The sequence below is a fragment of the Stomoxys calcitrans genome, chromosome 5 (genome assembly GCF_963082655.1).
Source record: "Stomoxys calcitrans chromosome 5, idStoCalc2.1, whole genome shotgun sequence".
NCBI classification, from domain to species: domain Eukaryota; kingdom Metazoa; phylum Arthropoda; class Insecta; order Diptera; family Muscidae; genus Stomoxys; species Stomoxys calcitrans.
Window position 1 is genome coordinate 150,735,118 of NC_081556.1, and position 20,652 is coordinate 150,755,769.

General features: G+C 37.7%; 1 protein-coding gene across 8 annotated transcripts in view; it reads right to left on the minus strand.

Annotated features, from left to right (window-relative positions):
• Nucleotides 1–20,652, minus strand: part of LOC106081458 (heme transporter FLVCR2) — a 166,845-nt gene that overhangs the window by 74,855 nt on the left and 71,338 nt on the right. For all 8 annotated transcript variants that reach the window (XM_013243419.2, XM_013243421.2, XM_013243427.2 and 5 more), the window contains exons 4-7: nt 14,878–14,989; nt 9,636–9,738; nt 9,380–9,508; nt 5,369–5,464 (exon numbers count right to left, since the gene is read on the minus strand). In XM_013243419.2, coding sequence (XP_013098873.1) covers nt 5,369–5,464; nt 9,380–9,508; nt 9,636–9,738; nt 14,878–14,989 — 440 coding nt within the window. The remainder of the gene's footprint in view (nt 1–5,368; nt 5,465–9,379; nt 9,509–9,635; nt 9,739–14,877; nt 14,990–20,652) is intronic.

A 20,652-nucleotide genomic window follows, 5' to 3' on the forward strand; every position in this document is an offset into this window, starting at 1 on the left:
CGCAATTCTCATCTGATTTGGCTGAAATTTTGTACAACGGCTTCTCTCATGACTTTCAACACACGTGTCTAATATGGTCTGAATCGATCAATAGCTTGATACAACTCCCATATAAACGGATCTCCCGGTTTTGCTTCTTGAGCCTCTACAAGGCTCAATTCTTAGCCGAGTAAACTGAAATATTACACAATGACTTCTACAATGTTCGGCATTCATTTATGGTCCGAATCGGGCTATAACTTGATATAGCTCCAATAGCATAACAGTTCTTATTTAATATTCTTCGTTTGCTTAAAAAGAGATACCGCGCTTAGAACTCGACAAATACGATCCATGGTGGAGGGTATATAAGATTCAGCCCGGCCGAACTAAGGACGCTCTTACTTTTTAAAATTAAATTTAGACTATATTTTGTCGATGCAATATTTTGATAACTTTTTTTATTAAAATTAAATATCGTCGATATTATTCTTACTAGATTTTCATTAAAGGCGTATTCACTTTTTTCTCATTTCCCAAAAAAATTTCAATTCTTTTCGGCCGACCCCAATCTTCTTAAAATTTCACTCAGCTTGAAATCACTGTATGTATGTTTGCCTTCACCATCCTTTGCAAAGTGAATTGAATCGAATTGAAAATAGTTTGAGTGCGTTCTTCCTCAACCAACTTGTGCTTGTGATAATTATTTTTCTCAATGACGAGAGAAAAATCTTGTGATTTATCTTCTTCAATCATCCATCCTCGTCGTCATCTTTCCAGCATCAACTCATTCCATTCCATTTAACCGCACCCCACCCCAACGAACGATGCATTTAACATCTAGCAAAATGCACTCAAAAATACAAACAGAGAGCTAAAGAAAATTCTTATTTGCATTCTACATGCTACAAAAATAGAACACTAATTTTTATTTGTAAAAAAAAAAAATAAACCCAAGTTAGTGTGAGTGGAAAAATTTATAGAATTTTAAATGAAAATGATGTACTTGAGGATTGAAGTGATTTTAATGAGCTGAGAAGGAATATAAAAGAAATATTTGAAACATTCTTTGAAGGTTGGCAGGTTGTTGGTGGGGAAGAAGAAGCACAAGGATGCAAAAGTAGTGAGACAACTAAAACACATTGGCTACATGTTGCGTGTGCTTTCCTTGGACCACATCTTGAAAGAGTGACTTGTTTTTTTTTTTCCAAAGTGAAGTTAAATTTTTTGGAAGAAAATCTCCGAGTCAATGTTGGCGCCACATGCAATAACAAGTTAATCCCCACTTTGAAATGTTCAAGACTTACAGGGACAAATAGACGTCAGTGGTAGTCGTATCCTGGGTTTGCATCTGTTCAGCACCTGTAATGGCATTATCTGCAATGCTATCACATGTTTGTATTTGGTAGCACTATCACCGAATTGCAAAATTTCCATTTTTACACAGTTATCAAAGCTCTGATATTGCATTTTCATATGAAACAGATTGCATTTACACCTTGAATGGATGGAATACTCGTGGATGGCATTGCTAATGCAATGCAAATACAAATGTGACAAAGAGAAAGACATATGAAGTTGTAAAGTGAAGTGTTCACTGGCTTTGTCGTTCTAAATTAAAATTATTAAGCAATTTTTTAAGGATTGAAGAACATGAATTTTTTCTACGAATAGCAAGACCAGAGTCGAATCCGATAAGCTTTCGCAATAAGTTGAAAACCAACTGGAACAAATTTGGAGGACTACTCAGAAGACAATGTCAACAGGCTTCTGACTACTCAACGGCACGGGTAATGGGAGACACAGATTCTATATTCTTGCAAAGAGTATTCTAAATGTTTTTCTTCTTCCGTTGCTATCCACTGAAGATTCAGCCTGAAGAGAAGCCAGCCTTGAAATTAAAAAGGTCCCATTACTGATTGGTTTCACTATATATGGCACACGATTCAAGCTTAAGTTGCGGTTGAAGCCGCTTCTGCAAAAGAGACCCTCATTGAAGGAAGTGATGCTAATGCACATTGCCAGATATGGTTACAGGATAATTGTGAACATCACACTGGCTGGAATATTGAGGTCCGATCTGTGTGGTGTTCATTGCTGACACGAGAATCTTAGATGCGAACTACCGGTTGCGAGCACAAGTTGCGGATAATGGGATGCTCCATATGGAGTAGCAGCAACGGCAGTCGCGGACAATCAGCAGTATTGAGCGGAAAGTCTCAGTGAGAGGCCGGGTGACATCGGCTCTTGCACAAATACCGAGTGCCTATGATACTCCATATGAAAAGGCGAGCTATTGGCGCCTTTAAGTAATCAATGGCTATTTTGTTCTCGGCATTCGTTTCTTTGGACTGGAACGAGGGTACTAAAATTATCGCTTACTTCGGGAAAGTACTAAAAGAGAAGTGTACTAATACAACCCTTTTCTTTGCGAAAATGTACTAAAACTCCCTATGCGTTGGAAAAATTTACTAAAACTTCACTTTGCTTTGGGAAAATGTAGTAAAACTAGCCTTACCTTCCAATAAGGCTGCTTAAGCTATCCTTTCCATCTGTAAGGGTACTAAAACTACCCTTTCCTTTGAGAAAGTGTACTAAAACTACACATTTCTTAAGGAAAGGGTAGTTTTAGTACAAGTGTACTAAAATTACCCTTTCCTTAAGAAAAGTGTACTACAAAAGGTACAAAAACTGCCTTTGTCTTTGGGAAAGGGTACTACAAATACTACAACAAAGGAAAGTCATCAAACAACCCTTTCCTTTGGGAAAAAGTACTAAAACTAAGGAGAGGTTACTCAAACTACCCTTTCCTTTCGGTAAGGGTAGTAAAACTAGCCTTTTCTAGTATTAAAACTACCCTTTCCTTTGGGAAAGTGTACTAAAACTACCCTTTCCTTTGGGAAAGTGTACTAAAACTACATTTTCCTTAGGGAAAGTGTACTAAAACTACCCTTTCCTTTGGGAAAGTGTACTGAAACCACCCTTTCCTTAAGAAAAGTGTACTACAACTATCGTTCAGTTTGGGAAAGGGTACAAAAACTACCTTTTCCCTTGGGAAATGGAACTAAAACTACCCTCTCCTATCGAAAATGTACTAAAACTACCCTTTCCTATCGTAAATGTACTAAAACTACCCTTTCCTTTAGAAAAGGGTACTAAAACTACTTTTTTCTTTAGGAAAGGGTACTAAAACTACCTTTTCGCAAGGGAAAACTACTAAAACTAAGGAAAGTACTCAAACTACCCTTTCCATTAGGAAAGGGTACTAAACCCACCATTTCCTTTGGAAAAGGGTTCTAAAACTCTCCGTGCTTTTGGGAAAGGGTACTAAAACTACACTTTCCTATGGGAAAGAACATTAAAACCACCCTTTCCTTTGGGAAAGGGTACTAAAACTACACTTTCCTGTAGGAAAAGGCACTAAAACAAACAATTCATTTGGGAAAGGGTACTAAAACTATCCTTTCCTTTGGCAAAGGGTACTTTAGCTTCCTTTTGGCAAGAGCACTAAAACTACCCTTTCCTGTCGTTAAGGGCAATTAAACTACCCTTTTCTTTGGGAAAGGGTACTAAAACTACCCTCTTCTTTGGGAAAGGATACTTAAACCACGCTTTTCGTTAGGAAAGGGTAGTGAAACTACCCTTTTCTTTAGGAAAGGGTACGAAAATATCATTTTCTTTGAGAAAGGGTACTAAAACTACCCTTTTCTTTGGGAAAGGGTACTAAAACTACCCTTTTATTTGGAAAAGGGTACTAAAACTACCCTTTTATTTGGAAAGGGTACTAAGACTACCTTTACTTTGAGAAAGGTTACTAAAATGACCCTTTCCTCTAGGAAAATTGCTAAAACTAAGCAAAGGTTACTCAAACTACCCTTTCCTTCGGAACAGGTACTAAAATTGCCATTTCCTTTGGGAAAGGGAACTAAAACTACCCTTTTCTTTGGGAAAAGGACAAAAACCAATATTTTTTTTAGGAAGGGGAACTAAAACTACTATTTGCTTTGGAAAAGGGTACTAGGACCACCCTTTGCTTTGGAAAAGGGTACTAAACCCCTTCCTTTCCTTTGAAAAAGGATACTTAAACCACCCTTTCCTTGGGAAAGTGTTTTAAAACTACCCTTTCCCTTGGGAAATAGTACTTAAACTACCATGTCCTTTGGAAAAGGGTACTAAAGCCACCCTTCTCTTTTGGAAAGGGCACTTGAACTACTTTTTTTTGGAAAATGATAGAAGCAGGCCGATAATCTGGCGCTCCATCTGTTTACTACTTTCATTGCGTGCCTAGGACTTGAATATACTTCGAAAGCCCGGCAGGAGGCAAGAGTGGTATATATACCCAAGCCCGGCAAAGTAAGTTATGCGACACCAAAAGCCTACAGACCTATAAGCCTAACGTGTTTTCTACTAAAAACAATGGAATTTATTGTGAATACCCTGATAAAGAGTAGGACATCCATGAAATTTCTCAAATAGAAACAGCATTCCCACGCAAGGGAAGGGAAGATTTACCTGCACGAGGTTGTGTACAAAATGGAAGAATCCTCTGATGCCGACATTGGAGGCAATCGTAGCATATCCGCCTATAACGCCAGACGCCTGGGTTCGAATGCTGGCGAAAACATCAGAAAAAATCGTCAGCTGTGGCTATCCCCACTTAATGCTGGCGAAATTTGTAAGGTACTATGCCATTTAAAAAGATGGTATGGTAGCCATGTCAAAACTTCTCCCCAAAGAGGTGTCGCACTATGGCACGCCGTTCAGGCTCTGCTGTAAGAGAGAGGCGCTTTTTATGGAGTTTAAAAGTTGAATCGGATGACACTTTTCATTTTTCATTGTCAAATTTGCAATGAGGAAATGTCCTACTGAATGATATCATCAAATGAGTAATCGCGAAAAATATCTCAAAAAACGAACATAGTACCAGCCTTAAAGCAAAATTATGACAAATATATATACACGCAAAAGCAAATTCTATAAGGTTTTCTTTGAAAAAAAAAATGTTTTTCTCGAAAAATACCAATGTAATTATTTATTACTGTTTTTTAATTAAAATTTTTCTTCTGCATATTTCTCTTGATTTCATAGACCCTTAAGTTTTCTTCTTCTACTTCTTTTATAATGTGATAATTATCCTTGAAGATTAATCATTTGAAAAAATTCTAATAGATATTCTTAAAATCAATCAATTATGCATGCAATTTGATTTGCCAATGACTACATAGTTGCCAACTGAGCCCACAGGGCATGGAGAGAGAGAGAGAGAGAGAAAGAGAGAGAGAGCAATAAAGCGAAAAAGTACTCAAAAAACCAAAAATAAAGATATGGCTTTCACTGAGTCTATTTGACTTAAGTAGCATATAAAACAAAAACCAAAAAATGAACTCACCTGATTGCCAAAAACCCCAACACTGCAGGCGGATGAAACTTGGTCGGGACCAAACCAAACAGCAGCTAAGCGTGCAGGCAACGATAAAATGCACACCTGAAAAGTAAAGGAAAATAAAAAGTAAAGAACAAGATTATTGCAAAGAGCTTTGATGGCTAGTCCTGCAGTTAGTTAGTCAATTTCTCGGTGCTATTTCATGGCATGCAATCGAACACCCACACACACACACACACATAGTAGGAAACATAAAAATGATTTGAAAACTGTGCCCAAACAGTGGAAAGTGTAAAAAAGCCGTCACCAATTCAGTGTGATAATAGTGGCCATAAAAACCAATGACCAACATTTCACAGAAATGGAATTTTCACTTTAACACCATTTAGCTATGATTCAATGATGGATGGTTGAATGGGTGTATGATTGCTTGGATGCCTTTTGAAAAAGCAATTAACTACAAAGACAGAGTTGCCAATTTGAAGAAATTTTCGATGAATTAAAAATTGAAGAAATTGAAAAATTTTCTATCTATGAAAACCAAATTTTAATGAATTTTATATTGCTGGGAAATTTTCTGCGAAATTTTAAACTGAAACAAATTTGGGGTGAATTAACTGGGGGAAACGATGAACCCCAAAATTGCCAGTCACACGATCTTGTAAACCACTCGGCAGCCTATTGGACTCAAATTAATGGTATTTAGGAGTAGTTCAAGTGCGATAGCCATGCGATGGGCGCACGCCTCAATCCTAAACCCATGAGGTCAAGGATATCTTGTATATAAAGGGTGATTTTTTTGAGGTTAGGATTTTCATGCATTAGTATTTGACAGATCACGTGGGATTTCAGACATGGTGTCAAAGAGAAAGATGCTCAGTATGCTTTGACATTTCATCATGAATAGACTTACTAACGAGCAACGCTTGCAAATCATTGAATTTTATTACCAAAATCAGTGTTCGGTTCGAAATGTGTTCATTCACCGTAACGTTGCGTCCAACAGCATCTTTGAAAAAATACGGTCCAATGATTCCACCAGCGTACAAACCAAACCAAACAGTGCATTTTTCGGGATGCATGGGCTTCTAGTTGCTCTTCACTCCAAATGCGGCAATTTTGCTTATTTACGTAGCCATTCAACCAGAAATGAGCCTCATCGCTGAACAAAATTTGTCAAAATTTGAACACATTTCGAACCGAACACTGATTTTGGTAATAAAATTCAATGATTTGCAAGCGTTGCTCGTTAGTAAGTCTATTCATGATGAAATGTCAAAGCATACTGAGCATCTTTCTCTTTGACACCATGTCTGAAATCCCACGTGATCTGTCAAATACTAATGCATGAAAATCCTAACCTCAAAAAAATCAATTTGTGTTTATTTGTGTTTATTTGTTCCGTATAGACTCAAAAACGGCTGAACCGATTCCCTTGAAATTTTCACAGATTGTGTAGGTTGGTCTGCAAGGAAACATAGGCTATATAATTTTTTTGATATCGAGAGGGGGGCGGACCCTCCCCCTTACCCTATAGTGCTACCCACAACTAAAAGTGGACCGATCGGGACAATATGGGATTCAAATGAAAGGTATTCAAGAGTATAGTACGAATTTTATAATAAAAGTTGGGTCCAGGTACCTGGGGTGCCTTAAAATAGGTATATTTGACGATCATGACAATATGGCACTCAAATGAAAGGTATTCGGGAGTAGATTACGAATATGGTCAGAAAGTAGGAATAGGCTTTATAATTTATTGATAACGGAAGGGGGCGGACCCTCCACCGTTACCCCAAAAATACCACCGAAAATCAAAAGTGGACCGATAAGGACAATATGGGTATCAAATGAAAAGTATGTGGGAGTAGATAACGAATCTGGCATAAAAAATTCATGTCGAAGTATAAGGGGTCATCCCCACAAAAATGCCCAAAATGGGCACATTAGCCAATCATGGATATATGGGACTCGGTTTGTTTGTTCAGTATAGACTGAAAAACGGCAGAACCGATTTTCTCGAAATTTTTACATTTTGTGTAGATTGGTCTGAAAGGAAACATAGGCTATATAATTTTTCGTTATCAGAAGGAGGACGGACCCTCCCCCTTATGACAAAAACACAATCCAAAATCAAAGGTGGATCCATCGCGACAATATAGGTATCAAATGAAAGGTATTGGAGAGAAGAATACGAATGTGGTATTAAAATTTGAATCTAAGTACCCATAGGTCGCCCTAACCCCAAAACTCCCCTAAAACAGACATATTGGACGTTCATTTCAATATGGGGCTCAAATGAAAGGTATTCGGGAGTAGATTTCTAATCTGGCATACAAAATCAGATCGAAGTATAGGGGGTCATGCCACCTCTCAAAAACGCCATTAGACCCATTATGACTATATGATACTTGGCCGAACCGATTTTCTTAAAATGTTGATAGGTTGTTTACGTTTGTCTGGAAGGAAACATACGCCATATAACTTTTAGATATCGGGTGGAGGCGGACCCTTCCCCTTACCCGAAAAACGCCACCCATATCCGAAAGTGGTCCGATGGGCACAATAAGGGTATCAAATGAAAGGTATTGGAGATCAGAAAACGAATATGGTATTAAAATTTGGGTTCAAGTACCCTGGACCCATTATGACTGTATGATTCTTGGCTGAACCAATTTTCTTAGATTGTGTACGTTTGTCTGGAAGGAAACATAGGCTATATAATTTTTAGATATCGGGTGGAGGCGGACCCTCCCCCTTACCTACCCCAAAAACGCGACTCATATCCGAAAGTAGTCCGATGGGCACAATAAGGTTATCAAATGAAAGGTATTGGAGATCAGAAAACGAATATGGCATTAAAATTTGGGTTCATGTACACAGCGCCGCCACCCCCCCCCCCCCCCAAAAAAAAAAAAAAAAAAAAACAAAAATCCTCTAAACAGTTCATATAAATATGGGACTCAAATGAAAATTATTAGGCAGTAGATTACAAATACGGCATAAAACATTAGGTCCATATAAAGGGAGGTCTCCCAGCCCCAAATACCCCCAAATGAGCATATTTGCCGACCATGGCTATATGGGACTCAAGTGAAAGGTATCAGGGAGTAGATTACGAATATGACTTTAAAATTTGCCTTCAAGTCTAAGTGGCGCTTTCCTCCTAAAGATACGTCAAATGGGTTATTTGACCCATTATGACAATATGGGACTCAAATAAAAGGTATTTGAGAGTAGAAAGCGAATTTGATATCCAATTTTATAGCAAAGTGTTTTGGGTTACGCCCTAAAGCACCTCCTAAATTGAACTTCATTTCAGTTGGGAATAAAGAGCGAATTTGATAGCTATTTTCAGTAAAAGTGCCAGTGGACGCACCAGCCCCAAACACTCTCGAAACGGTTCATATTTACCGGCCATGGCAATATGAGGTTTAAATTAAAGGGATATGGAAGTGCAGCACGAATTTGATGTCCATATTTGAATTGAAATGTCTGAGGTGCCATCCCTCCCCCAATGAGAATAAAGAACGAATTTGATATTTATTGTCAGTGCAAAGTGCCGGTGGCCGCCCCAGCCCCAAAACACCCTTCAAATGGTTCATATTTACCGGCAATGGCAATATGGGGCTCATATTAAAGGGATATGAAAGTGCAGCACGAATTTCATATCCATATTTGAGTCGAAATGTCTGAGGTGCCAGGATTCGACCGCATTCAGCGTCATAGGCTACAATGCCACGAATTCGATATCGGCATTCAGGGCGAAGTGTCCGTACCCTAAAGAGATATTAGAGAGTTAAAGAAGGCACAGCGTAGCGGACCCGGTTCGGCTAGTTTTTAATAAAATAAAATTTTTGGCAAAGTTTCCTATGAAAATCATATTTGTTCCATTAAATTTCTATTTACGGGAATTTTTAATAAAATAAAATTTGAAAATCATAGGAAAATCATTAAATTTCTTTTTGTGGCAACTCTGTCGGATTATTTAGGCACTTCCTTCCTGGTTTCACTCACCTGAGATAAAGCCACTATGCTTTGACCAGCAAAGCTCACCATGAATAAGTCAGGACTCACTGAAAAAACTTTGACCCAGGCACCTATGCAAGTGCCAAAGGCCCCCACCAGTGCTGTAATGCGTAGGCCCTGAAAAAAAGAAATAAAAAGCAAAAAATAGTTAAATAAAAATAAACAGAAATTCAATTAAAAATACAAAAAAGCACAGCCTCTTCACTTTCAAAATACAACAACAACAAAAAACATTCAAGCTTACCATTTTATCCAGGAACCAACTGCCAGGAAATATCAGCGGTATATAAAGTATCATGTAAATCATAGATGTCCAGTCAATCCATTTATCACTGACGCCATAGTATCTACAAAGTAAAGCACAGACACAACAAGAAGATGATAATTGAAAGATAAACAAATAGCTTAAAATAAATTTTCAAAAACAAAACAAAAAAAAAACAAAATTTAATCACTCTAAAGAGCAGCAGCTATCTTTTGATTTAATATTTTGATTAAAAACGAAAATGAGTTTTTGTGATTTATTAGGAGAGAATGATGAACACACACACGCAGACATACACACAAAAGTTACAAATCTCTTCCCCACAAAAGTAGAGGGAGACTACTCTATCATCCATTGTCATTGTGCTCATCATCAGGTGGCAGTTTATTTATTTTCCATTATCGTAATGATGGTGTTATTGGCACAGACATTGAGAGACATAGAAACAGAGAGCGAGGGTGAGCAGTGAGCAGTGTGAGTTATGGCTACATTAAATATTTAGTCAACTGTTCTAACAGCCAACTAACATAAACACTTGCAAGCCACACATTCACAGACACACTGACTAGCCAATTAATATACTTCGTAAATGTAATGCCTTTGCCAGAGGTTCGCCCATTCTTTGCTATTTTCCGTCCTGCTGTAATCACCATAACATTTAATTGTACTACTAATAATATTCCTAATGAGCATTTTGTTTTTGCCTCAGTAAGTGAGTGAGTGTTGGTGAGTGCCAAAATTATTTAACTGAAAAATAAGCAAACTGTAAATACCACAGCGACAACGAGTGCTGATTTCTGTTGTTCTCCGAAAAGTATACTTTAACTTTTGTTGAGGTTTATTTTACTGTAATCATAATAAGGATAAATGGATTTTGGCACTACTGAAATGTATTCCATGCACTCAAAAGAAAATATCAGTTTGCAAATGGTAAAAGTTTTCCAAGAAGCAAATGTTTATGAACAAACCAGTAAGGTAAGACAAAAGTCGGGCGGAGTCGACTATATAATACACTACACCTACCCTACAATTTTAAATTCGGAGATTTAGATATGAGAGCTATATCTAAATCTGAACCGACTATTAAACAGATCGTTTGAAAATTGTTGTTACTACGGCCATTTAAGTGCAAATCGGGTGATACATATATGGGAGCTATATCTAAATCTGGACCAATTAGAATGAAAATTTGCAGATATGTTAAAATCAGTAACAAAACAATCCGTGCCCAATTTTGTGCAGATCGGTTGAAAATTGTAGCTACTACGCTTATTTAAGTGCAAATCGGGCGATGCATATATATGGGAGCTATATCTTAATCTGAACCTATATTGATGAAATCTCGCATATATGTTTAGATCAGTAACAAACCAATCCACGCCCAATTTTGTGCAGATCAGTTAAAAATTGTAGCTAATAGGGCCATTTAAGTGCAAATCGGGCGATATATATAAATGGGAGCTATTTCTTTATCTGAATCGATTTTGATGAAATTTTGCAAATATGTTAAAATCAGTAACGAAACAGTCCGTGCTAAATTTTGTGCAGATTGGTTGAAAATTATAGCTACTATGGGCATTTAAGTGCAAATCGGGCGAAGCATATATATGGGAGCTATATCTTAATCTGAACCGATATTGATGAAATCTCGCACATATATTAAGATCAGTAACAAAACAACCCATGCCCAATTTTGTGCAGATCTGTTGAAAATTGTAGCTACTACGGCCATTTAAGTGCAAATCGGGCGATATATGTATATGGGAGCTATATCTAAATCTGAACCGATTTTGATGAAATTTTGCAGATGTGTTAAAATTAGTAACAAAACAATCCCAGCCAAATTTTGTACAGATTGGTTGAAAATTGTAGCTACTACGACCATTTAAGTGCAAATCGGGCGATACATATATATGGGAGCTATTTCTTTATCTACACCGATTTTGATGAAAATTTGCAGATATGTTAAAATCAGTAACAAAACAATCCGTGCCCAATTTTGTGCAGATTGGTTGAAAATTATAGCTACTAGGGCCATTTAAGTGTAAATCGGGCGATACATATATATAGGAGCTATATCTAAATCTGAACCGATTTTGATGAAAGTTTGCAAATATGTTAAGATTAGTAACAAAACAATCTATGCCATATTTTGTGCGGATCGGTTGAAAATTGTAGCTACTATGGCCATTTAAGTGCAAATCGGGCGATACATATATATAGGAGCTATATCTTAATCTGAACCGATTTGGGTCAAAGTTTGCAGATCGGTTGAAAATTGTAGCTACTATGGCCATTTAAGTGCAAATCGGGTGATACATATATATGGGAGCTATATCTAAATCTGAACCGATTTTGATGAAAATTTGCAGATATATTAAGATCAGTAACAAAACAATCCATGGCAAATTTTGTGCAGATCGGTTGAAAATTGTAGCTACTATGGCCATTTAAGTGCAAATCGGGCAATGCATATATATGGGAGTTATATCCAAATCTGAACCGATTTCGATGAAAATTTGCAGATATGTTAAAATCAGTTGCAAAACAATCCATGCCCAATTTTGTGCAGATCGGTTGAAAATTGTAGCTACTACGGCCATTTAAGTGCAAATCAGGTGATACATATATATGGGAGCTATATCTAAATCTGAACCGATTTTGATGAAATCTCGCACATGTGTTAAGATCAATAACAAAACAATCCGTGCCAAATTTTGTGAAGATTGGTTGAAAATTATAGCTACTATGGGCATTTAAGTGCACATCGGGTGATACATATATATGGGAGCTATATCTTAATCTGAACCGATATTGATGAAATCTCGCACATATGTTAATATCAGTGACAAAACAATCCGTGTCCAATTTTGTGCAGATCGGTTGAAAATTGTAGCTACTACGGCCATTTAAGTGCAAATCGGGCGATACATATATATAGGAGCTATATCTAAATCTGAACCGATATTGATAAAATCTCGCACATATGTTTAGATCAGTGACAAACCAATCCATGACCAATTTTGTGCAGATCAGTTGAAAATTGTAGCTAATAGGGCCATTTAAGTGCAAATCGGGAGATATATATAAATGGGAGCTATTTCTTTATCTGAACCGATTTTGATGAAATTTTTCAAATATGTTAAAATCAGTAAAGAAACAGTCCGTGCTAAATTTTGTGCAGATTGGTTGAAAATTATAGCTACTATGGGCATTTAAGTGCAAATCGGGCGATGCATATATATCTATCTATATCTAAATCTGAACCGATTCTGATGAAATTTTGCAAATATGTTAAAATCAGTAACGAAACAGTCCGTGCTAAGTTTTGTGCAGATCGGTTGAAAATTGTAGCTACTACGGCCATTTAAGTGCAAATCGGGCGATACATATATATGGGAGCTATATCTAAATCTGAACCGATTTAGATGAAATTTTGCAAATACGTTAAGATCAGTAGCAAAACAATCTATGCCCAATTTTATGCAGATCGGTTGAAAATCAGTAGCAAAACAATCCATGCCAAATTTTGTGCAGATCGGTTGAAAATTTTCCTTACTACGGCAATTTAAGTGCAAATCGGCCGATACATATATATGGGAGCTATATCTAAATCTGGACCAATTTTTTTCCAAAATCAATAGCGTTCGTCCTTGGGCCAGAAAAGTGATATGTGCAAAATTTCGTGATGATTGGACAACAAATACGACCAGCACTTTGATTACAAGAGTATATGGACTCACAGAAGGACAGACGGATATGGCTAAATCGAATCAGAAAGTGATTCCGAGTCGATCGGTATACTTATCAGTCTAGCTCTTCTCCTTCTTAGCGTTGCAAACAAATGAACAAATCTACAATTCCCTGTACCACAGTGGTGGTGTAGGATATAAAAATGAAGGACTAGGTGAAAATAAATGTTGAGACTATAGTACACCATTTTTTTATACCCCCAGGATGGCGGTATACTAATTTCGTCATTCTGTTTGTAACTCCTCCATATATTCGTCTCAGACCCCATAAAGTGTATATATTCTTGATCGTCATGACATTTTATGTCGATCTAGCCATGTCCGTCCGTCCGTCCGTCTGTCTGTCGAAGCACGCTAAGTTTCGAAGGAGTAAAACTAGCCGCTTGAAATTTTGCACAAATACTTTTTATTAGTGTAGTAATTAATGAGGGAGTCCTGCGTTCGATTGCCGACAGAGTCTTTGATTTGTCTTTACTATGGTATCAAAAAATGAACTATGTTTGTTTTATTGACTTAAAAAGACTCACACTCTAACTTGACCTATACCTAGAGGCGAAACGATTTGTCTCATTTGCATCTTAGTATTAGTACAAAACTTCGACAGGCCAGCTTTTCTTGTTTGCAAGTTAGCGTGATTTTAGCAGACAGACGGACGAACGGACACACTTTCGATGATTATAAAATGAAATGACAAGGCTGGTGTATCTCCATTTTTGGGTAGAGGGCAGAGTATCAATGTTCAAAGTACTTTTTAGGAGTTCTACTATCAGATCAGCATGCCAATCAGTCTGTGCCTGCACCATGAGCAAAGTCAAGCAAAATAATAAAAAGGGTCCACAATCGTTTTCGTATAATTTTATCCCCTTAACAGATCAACCATGAACATCCCCTTTTGATATTTCAGTCAACTGTGAGTTATTTTCAAATTCTGCTTAAATAAGATAACTCTCCTTGGACACTCTTTGCCAGCCACTTGTGCTAACCGCCTTGGTTTTATACGTATATGTATGTCAGCAGCCAACACAAAATAGCCTTTAATAGCCCTAAAGCGTCTACCTTAAGATGTGGGTCTGCCTTTTAAGGGCAAAGTAAACTTTTAATGCCCGGAGTTCAGTGACTGTGAAAATAAGTCTTATTTTGCAGAGACTGTGTCTGGAATGTTTCGAGAGGAAGTGGCATTCATTGTTTTGGGGGCAGACTCGGCCAGAGCAAGTTTTGGTTTGGTGGCTACTACTCATCACCAAGTCCTTTAAGTATTCATGAATATCAAATTAACAAAAAAAATAATGCGATTTTGTTTTAAGCAGCAGCAACATCAAAAACGAAACAACTGGCCATGCCTTCACTGGCTGGTTGGGACCAAAACCCACACCACTTTCAATTTCATTTTTATTCAAGGTTATGTAGATTAGGTAACAAGGCCACCAAGACTACTGGTTTTGGGGGAGGAGGTGTATGACTGGACTTACCGACTGACAATGTTGTTTATAATACTGTATTGGATCCATTGCATGGAATTTGAGGCTGAGTAGAAAGCGAATAATATTAAAACGGCCCATCTGCGTTTGTAGACTTTAAACTCTGCAAGAAGAAAAAAAAAGAAACAAAAACGAAATTATTATTTAATTTTTTTTGTGTGACCAAACAAAACAAAAAAAAAGTTAAACAAACAAGTTTTCCATCTTTGAAACAATAAAAGTTTCTCTCAACCTCCATCCGTTTCCGTTTCCCTTTGGCCAGCAAAGACCTGCAGTTGCACTGTTTCCTGTTGGCAGACAAACTTTTGTTGTCTGCTGCCGGCTGTGGCTGTTTTGCTTCTACCCCTGCATTTTCTTTTGCCTTCAAAGCGCATTGAAGCGTTTTTAGCTGAAACGCTATGCGAGTAATTGCAGTTTTCCAAACTAATCCCAAATAGCAAAAAAAAAAAGGAAAACGAAGAAAATGTTCCCCAAGAAAAAGTTATGGCCAAACCATGCAACAAACACTCATCACATCCCTAAACAGCTTGCCATGACCGAAGAGTTGTTCTTTGATGTTAACCACAATTTTGGCAAAAAATAAGACAAAAGATGTTCAACATTAAATTGGTTTTAGCCCGCACACTTATTGGACGAGGATGTGGTTGAAATTATAAGGAAATTGATTTAAAAATAATTTTTGTTTATTTTTGCCGGGATTTAATAAAATTGGCAAAGTTGAGAAAACTAAAAGGGGGAAATAAAGCAACTGAGAAATATTTGTTTCGTAGAAATTGAAGGTTAAGTACAGTGGCCACGAAACAAAATCCATTGCTCAAAACTACATGAAGTCCATTTTCGTTATGTGAGAACCATTATACCCATCGAAGGATGAGGGTATATTCATTTTGTCATTCCGTTTGCAACGCATCGAAAAATCTAAGACCATCTAGCCATGTCCGTCCGTCTGTCTGTTAAAATCACGCTACAGTCTTTAAACATAGAGAGCTGAAAACTTTGGACAGTTTTTTTTTTGTTGTCCATAGGCAAGTTAAGTTCGAAGATGGCTTATATCGGATTATATCTTGATATAGGCCCCTCGATGTCTTTCTCCAATTAGGTCCAGGTCGGACCAGATTTGGATATCATTGCTTCTCTCGATTTAAGGTTTTGGCCCCATACATTTACATTTATTGTTCGATTTCGCCGAAATCTAGGACAGTGAGTTCTGTTATGCCCCTACCCATCCTTCTTCAATTTGGTCCCGATCGGTCCAAATTTGGATATAGCTGCCATATAGACCGATCTGTCGACTTAAGGTTTTGGACCCATAAAAGGGGCATTTATTCTCCGATGTCGCCGAAATTTTGGGGCAGTGAGTTGTGTTAGGCCCCTCGACATATTTCTGTACTTTGGACCAGATCGGTCCAGATTTGCTCCTATATATTGGGTTGCCCAAAAAGTAATTGCGGATTTTTTAAAAGAAGGTAAATGCATTTTTAATAAAACTTAGAATGAACTTTAATCAAATATACTTTTTTTACACTTTTTTTCTAAAGCAAGCTAAAAGTAACAGCTGATAACTGACAGAAAAAAGAATGCAATTACAGAGTCACAAGCTGTGAAAAAATTTGTCAACGCCGACTATATGAAAATCCGCAATTACTTTTTGGGCAACCCAATATTTCGATCTATCGGTTTAAGGTTTTGGTTAGGTTAGGCCCTTAGACTTCCTTCTTCAATTTGGCTCAGATCGGTCCAGATTTGGATATAGCTGCCATATAGACCGATCTGTCGATCGGCCCATAAAAAGCGCATTTATTATCCGATCTCGCCGAAATGTGGTACAGTGAGTTATGTTAGGCCCCTCGACATATTTCTAAAATTTGGCGTAGACCGGTTCAGATTTAAATATAGCTGCCATATAGACCGATCTCTCGATTTAAGGTCTTGGACTCATGAAAGACTCATTCATTGTTCGATTTCGCCGAAATTTGGGACAGTGAGTTGTGTTAGGCCCTTCGACATCCCTCTTTAATGTGGCCCGAATCGGTTCAGATTTGGATATAGATGCAATATAGACCGATCTCTCGATCTATAGTCTTGGCAACATAAAAGTCGCATTTATAATCCGATTTCGCTGAAATTCGACACACTGACTTATGTCAGGCTTTTCGACATCCGTGTCGTATATGGTTCATATTGGTCTACCAAAAGCCCAATATTTTGTTCTACAAAATTGAGCAATGACTTGTACTTATTAGACCACTCAATGTCCGTGGCGAATTTGGTCCAAATCGGACCATATATCGATATAGTTACTATGGGGGCATAAATCATGCATTTTTCACCGTATTCTGACGAAAGGTGGTTTACATATATACCCGAGTTGGTGGGTAACCAATGTACGGCCCGGCCTTTTTATTAATTTTCTATAATTTATATGAGCCTCTTCGAAATATCTACTACTACCGCCATCTACATGTAAGATCAGGAACTGGTAATAAACCACTTAGCTTTGTTTAATGCAGACCTCAATTATTGGGGTTCAGAAGTAATACCAACCTTGAATTTACCAAATTGTCTCTGTCGAACATTCAGCCATCGAAATTTTTAATTGATATGACTACTACTGCCATCTATTGTACATGTTGGGATCATGATGTATGGTCAGCCTCTTAGCTAGCTGTATCCCAGCTGGAATAGGTGGCGACTTTGAATCACTATATAATTTTTTTTATTGCATCCGCGAGGTCTGGTCGCAACATTCAATGTTAGCTAGTTTTCCCACTGTGTATGTAGGTGTACAACTACTACTGGCCTTCAATTTACCGACTGTAAAAGACTTCTAAGTAATCCTGGCGATACCATCAGAAAAAATTTTCAACGTTGTTTCAACCCTCTTAATGCAGGCAACATTTCTAAGGTACTATGCCATATAAAAACCTATCTCCAAAGTAGAGCTGGCAAACAATCGATAATCGCAAAGTTCGATATTTTCGAAAGTTTTAATAATAAATATCGATAGTATCGAGACTATCGTTATTTTTCCATTTCCATATTCGATTTATATAGAAGCAATATTAATGCACAGACCAAATAAAACCATGCATAAAGTCAGTTGAAAGTCATGAGAGAAATCATTGTACAAAATGCTAGCCTAGTCGGATGAAAATTGCGACCTCTATAGGCGCAATGCATCTTTAAGGATACATTTAGTGTCGCATCGCTTATTTTTTTTTTTAATTCTGCAAAAGTTTTAACTTTTTCGATAGTATCAGTCAAAAAATTAAATATCGATAGTGTCATCGATATTTTGCCAGCTCTACTCCAAACAGGTGTTACACTGCAACACGCCATTCGGACTCGGCTATAGAATTGAAGGCTCCCAATCATTGAGCTTAAACTCGAATTGGACTGCACTCATTGATATGTGAGAAGTTTGCCCCTATTTCTTAGTAAAATGTTCATGGGCAAAATTTGGGCAAAAAGGACTTTCAATATTCTCTTTCCAACAGACAGTCATCCAATTTTGTAATTGATATGAATACTACTGCCATTTACATGTCGGGATCATGTTGCTTAATCAACCGCGTAGTTTTGCTGTACGGACTAATTATTGGGGTGTAGAATTACTACTAGCCTTTAATTTAGTTACAACACTTCCAATATTCTTTTTCCAACACACAGCCATTTAAATTTTTAATCGATATGACTATAGCCTGAAACTTTATATAAATTCATTTCCTTTCCATTGCCCCTTTAATTTTCCCATAATACATTTACCTCCACCTACTGCATAGCACAGTTATATTCAACTTTCCACTTTCATCTATCTGCAATCATTTCCTTATCAAATATTTCTTGTTTTATGACTTGGTTCATTGCCACAATAAATGACATATTCGCTACTATTTATAGTCCGCCAGTCAGTCCCCTATTAAAGGATACCCTTTTTGAAATGTTTATTTGGTGCTAGCCTAAAAGTATGCAACAAAAATTGAGCAGAAGCATCCTTTCACTGGCATTCAAAATTGTCGCCTTTGTCACATTGAAAAGAAAGGTGATGGTGTGCTAGTGCTTGGGTTGGCACTGGGTTGCTTTTCCCATTGCTAAAGATTACATCGCTACTGAAAAGGTAAGGTCAAGTACTATTTGATTTTCTATGAAAGCACAACGAAGTGGGCAAAGTGAGAGTGGGGGGGGGTGTGAGAGCAACAGAGACTGAGAGTGCTTAAGAGAGGTAGCAAATGGGTAAACTGTGGACATTTACATGCCCACATTGCCTTAGCCAAGAACAAAGGACAAAGTCACCACCATCATCAACAATCATTGCGACATCGAAATACCATGAAATAATCTTCTGGCTTTATGATGCCTTCCAAGCACAGGTCAAGTTTTTGCACACAAACAAAACATTTATGCTATGTAAGTGAAAGGGGAAATTGAGCAGAACAACGACAATGATGTCAGTAGAAGACAAAAGTGCATATTGGTACAGTGTCTGTAAGATAGTGTGACGTAATATATAATAAGAAAATGTTTTAACAAATCAGAAGTTAATGAAATTTTTTGTTAAAAATAAAAAAAAGATTATATGAAAAAAATATAGAAATATATAAAAAAAATTCAATCACCAAATTAATTGATCCAATCAATTATACCCTACACCATTCCTGTGGTATTGTGGATTTGTTTGTAACAACCAAAAGGAAGGGAGATAGACCCATTAATAGGTATACCGATCGATTCAGAATCATTTCCTCATTGGATTTAACTATGTCCGTCTGTCCTTGGTTATCTGTATACAAAGTGCTGGTCACAATTTTCATCCGATGGTCTTCATCTTAAGCCTAGGCATTTTTTTTTTGGCCTAGAGATGAAGCTTATGGAAACTGGAGTGTTCGTTAGATTTACACTTATATTGCAATAATGTGTTCATTTGCGGCACACCGTCCCTTAGCATCGGAAAATGTTTCCGATGGGATACCTGAGGTCGAGTGCGTGGCACTGCTACCAGCGACATAGTCTTTGATTGACGGAACTTTGGTACCTGTAAGTCCATGTTACACGAATGGATCATAGCTAGAAGACAGAGTGTGCCTGGGGTTCTAAAAACAGAAAACCTAGGGACTGAGATCTATTTCTGACTGCCTGACCATAATACGGCAGGCGGGGATCCGGTTGATCACGGAATCCATGAGGCCGTGTGATGTTAGTGCGAGGAAGTCGAGTAAGAACATCTTTAAGGACTGTAAACTGACCATCAGGGCAATAACAACCCAGATGGTAATGTCACGAATGGCCTTGGAGTGTAAGAAGGAGATTAACCCCTTCTCTGAGTATGGCACGATCAGCATTGTTTAGGTGCCGGGTCATAGTGGAGTAAGGGAGAATGAAAGAACAGAGGACTACCGATTTCGAAGCCTTTTGGGGTGATGCAGTCCGAGTTAAAGGCGTGGCCGACGAAAACCTATGGGGAGATCTGTATCATGACAAGACGAGGCTATTACTGAAAGGCACGGGATAGCTGTCAGCACCACACAGGCCGGAACATTTATGTCCAATCTGTGTGGTGTTCATTGTTATCACGAGAAGCTTAGCTGCGAGCTACCGGGCGCGTGCGCACGTTGCGGATAGTGTAATGCCGCAAATACTTAAGCACACTGGGGCCAGTAAGTTGTATATTCTTGAAGGAATTGACATTCAAAGGCGATCTAGCCATGTCCGTCCGTCTGTCGAAATCATAAAAGCGGTCGAAAGCGTAAATCTAGTCTCATAAAATTT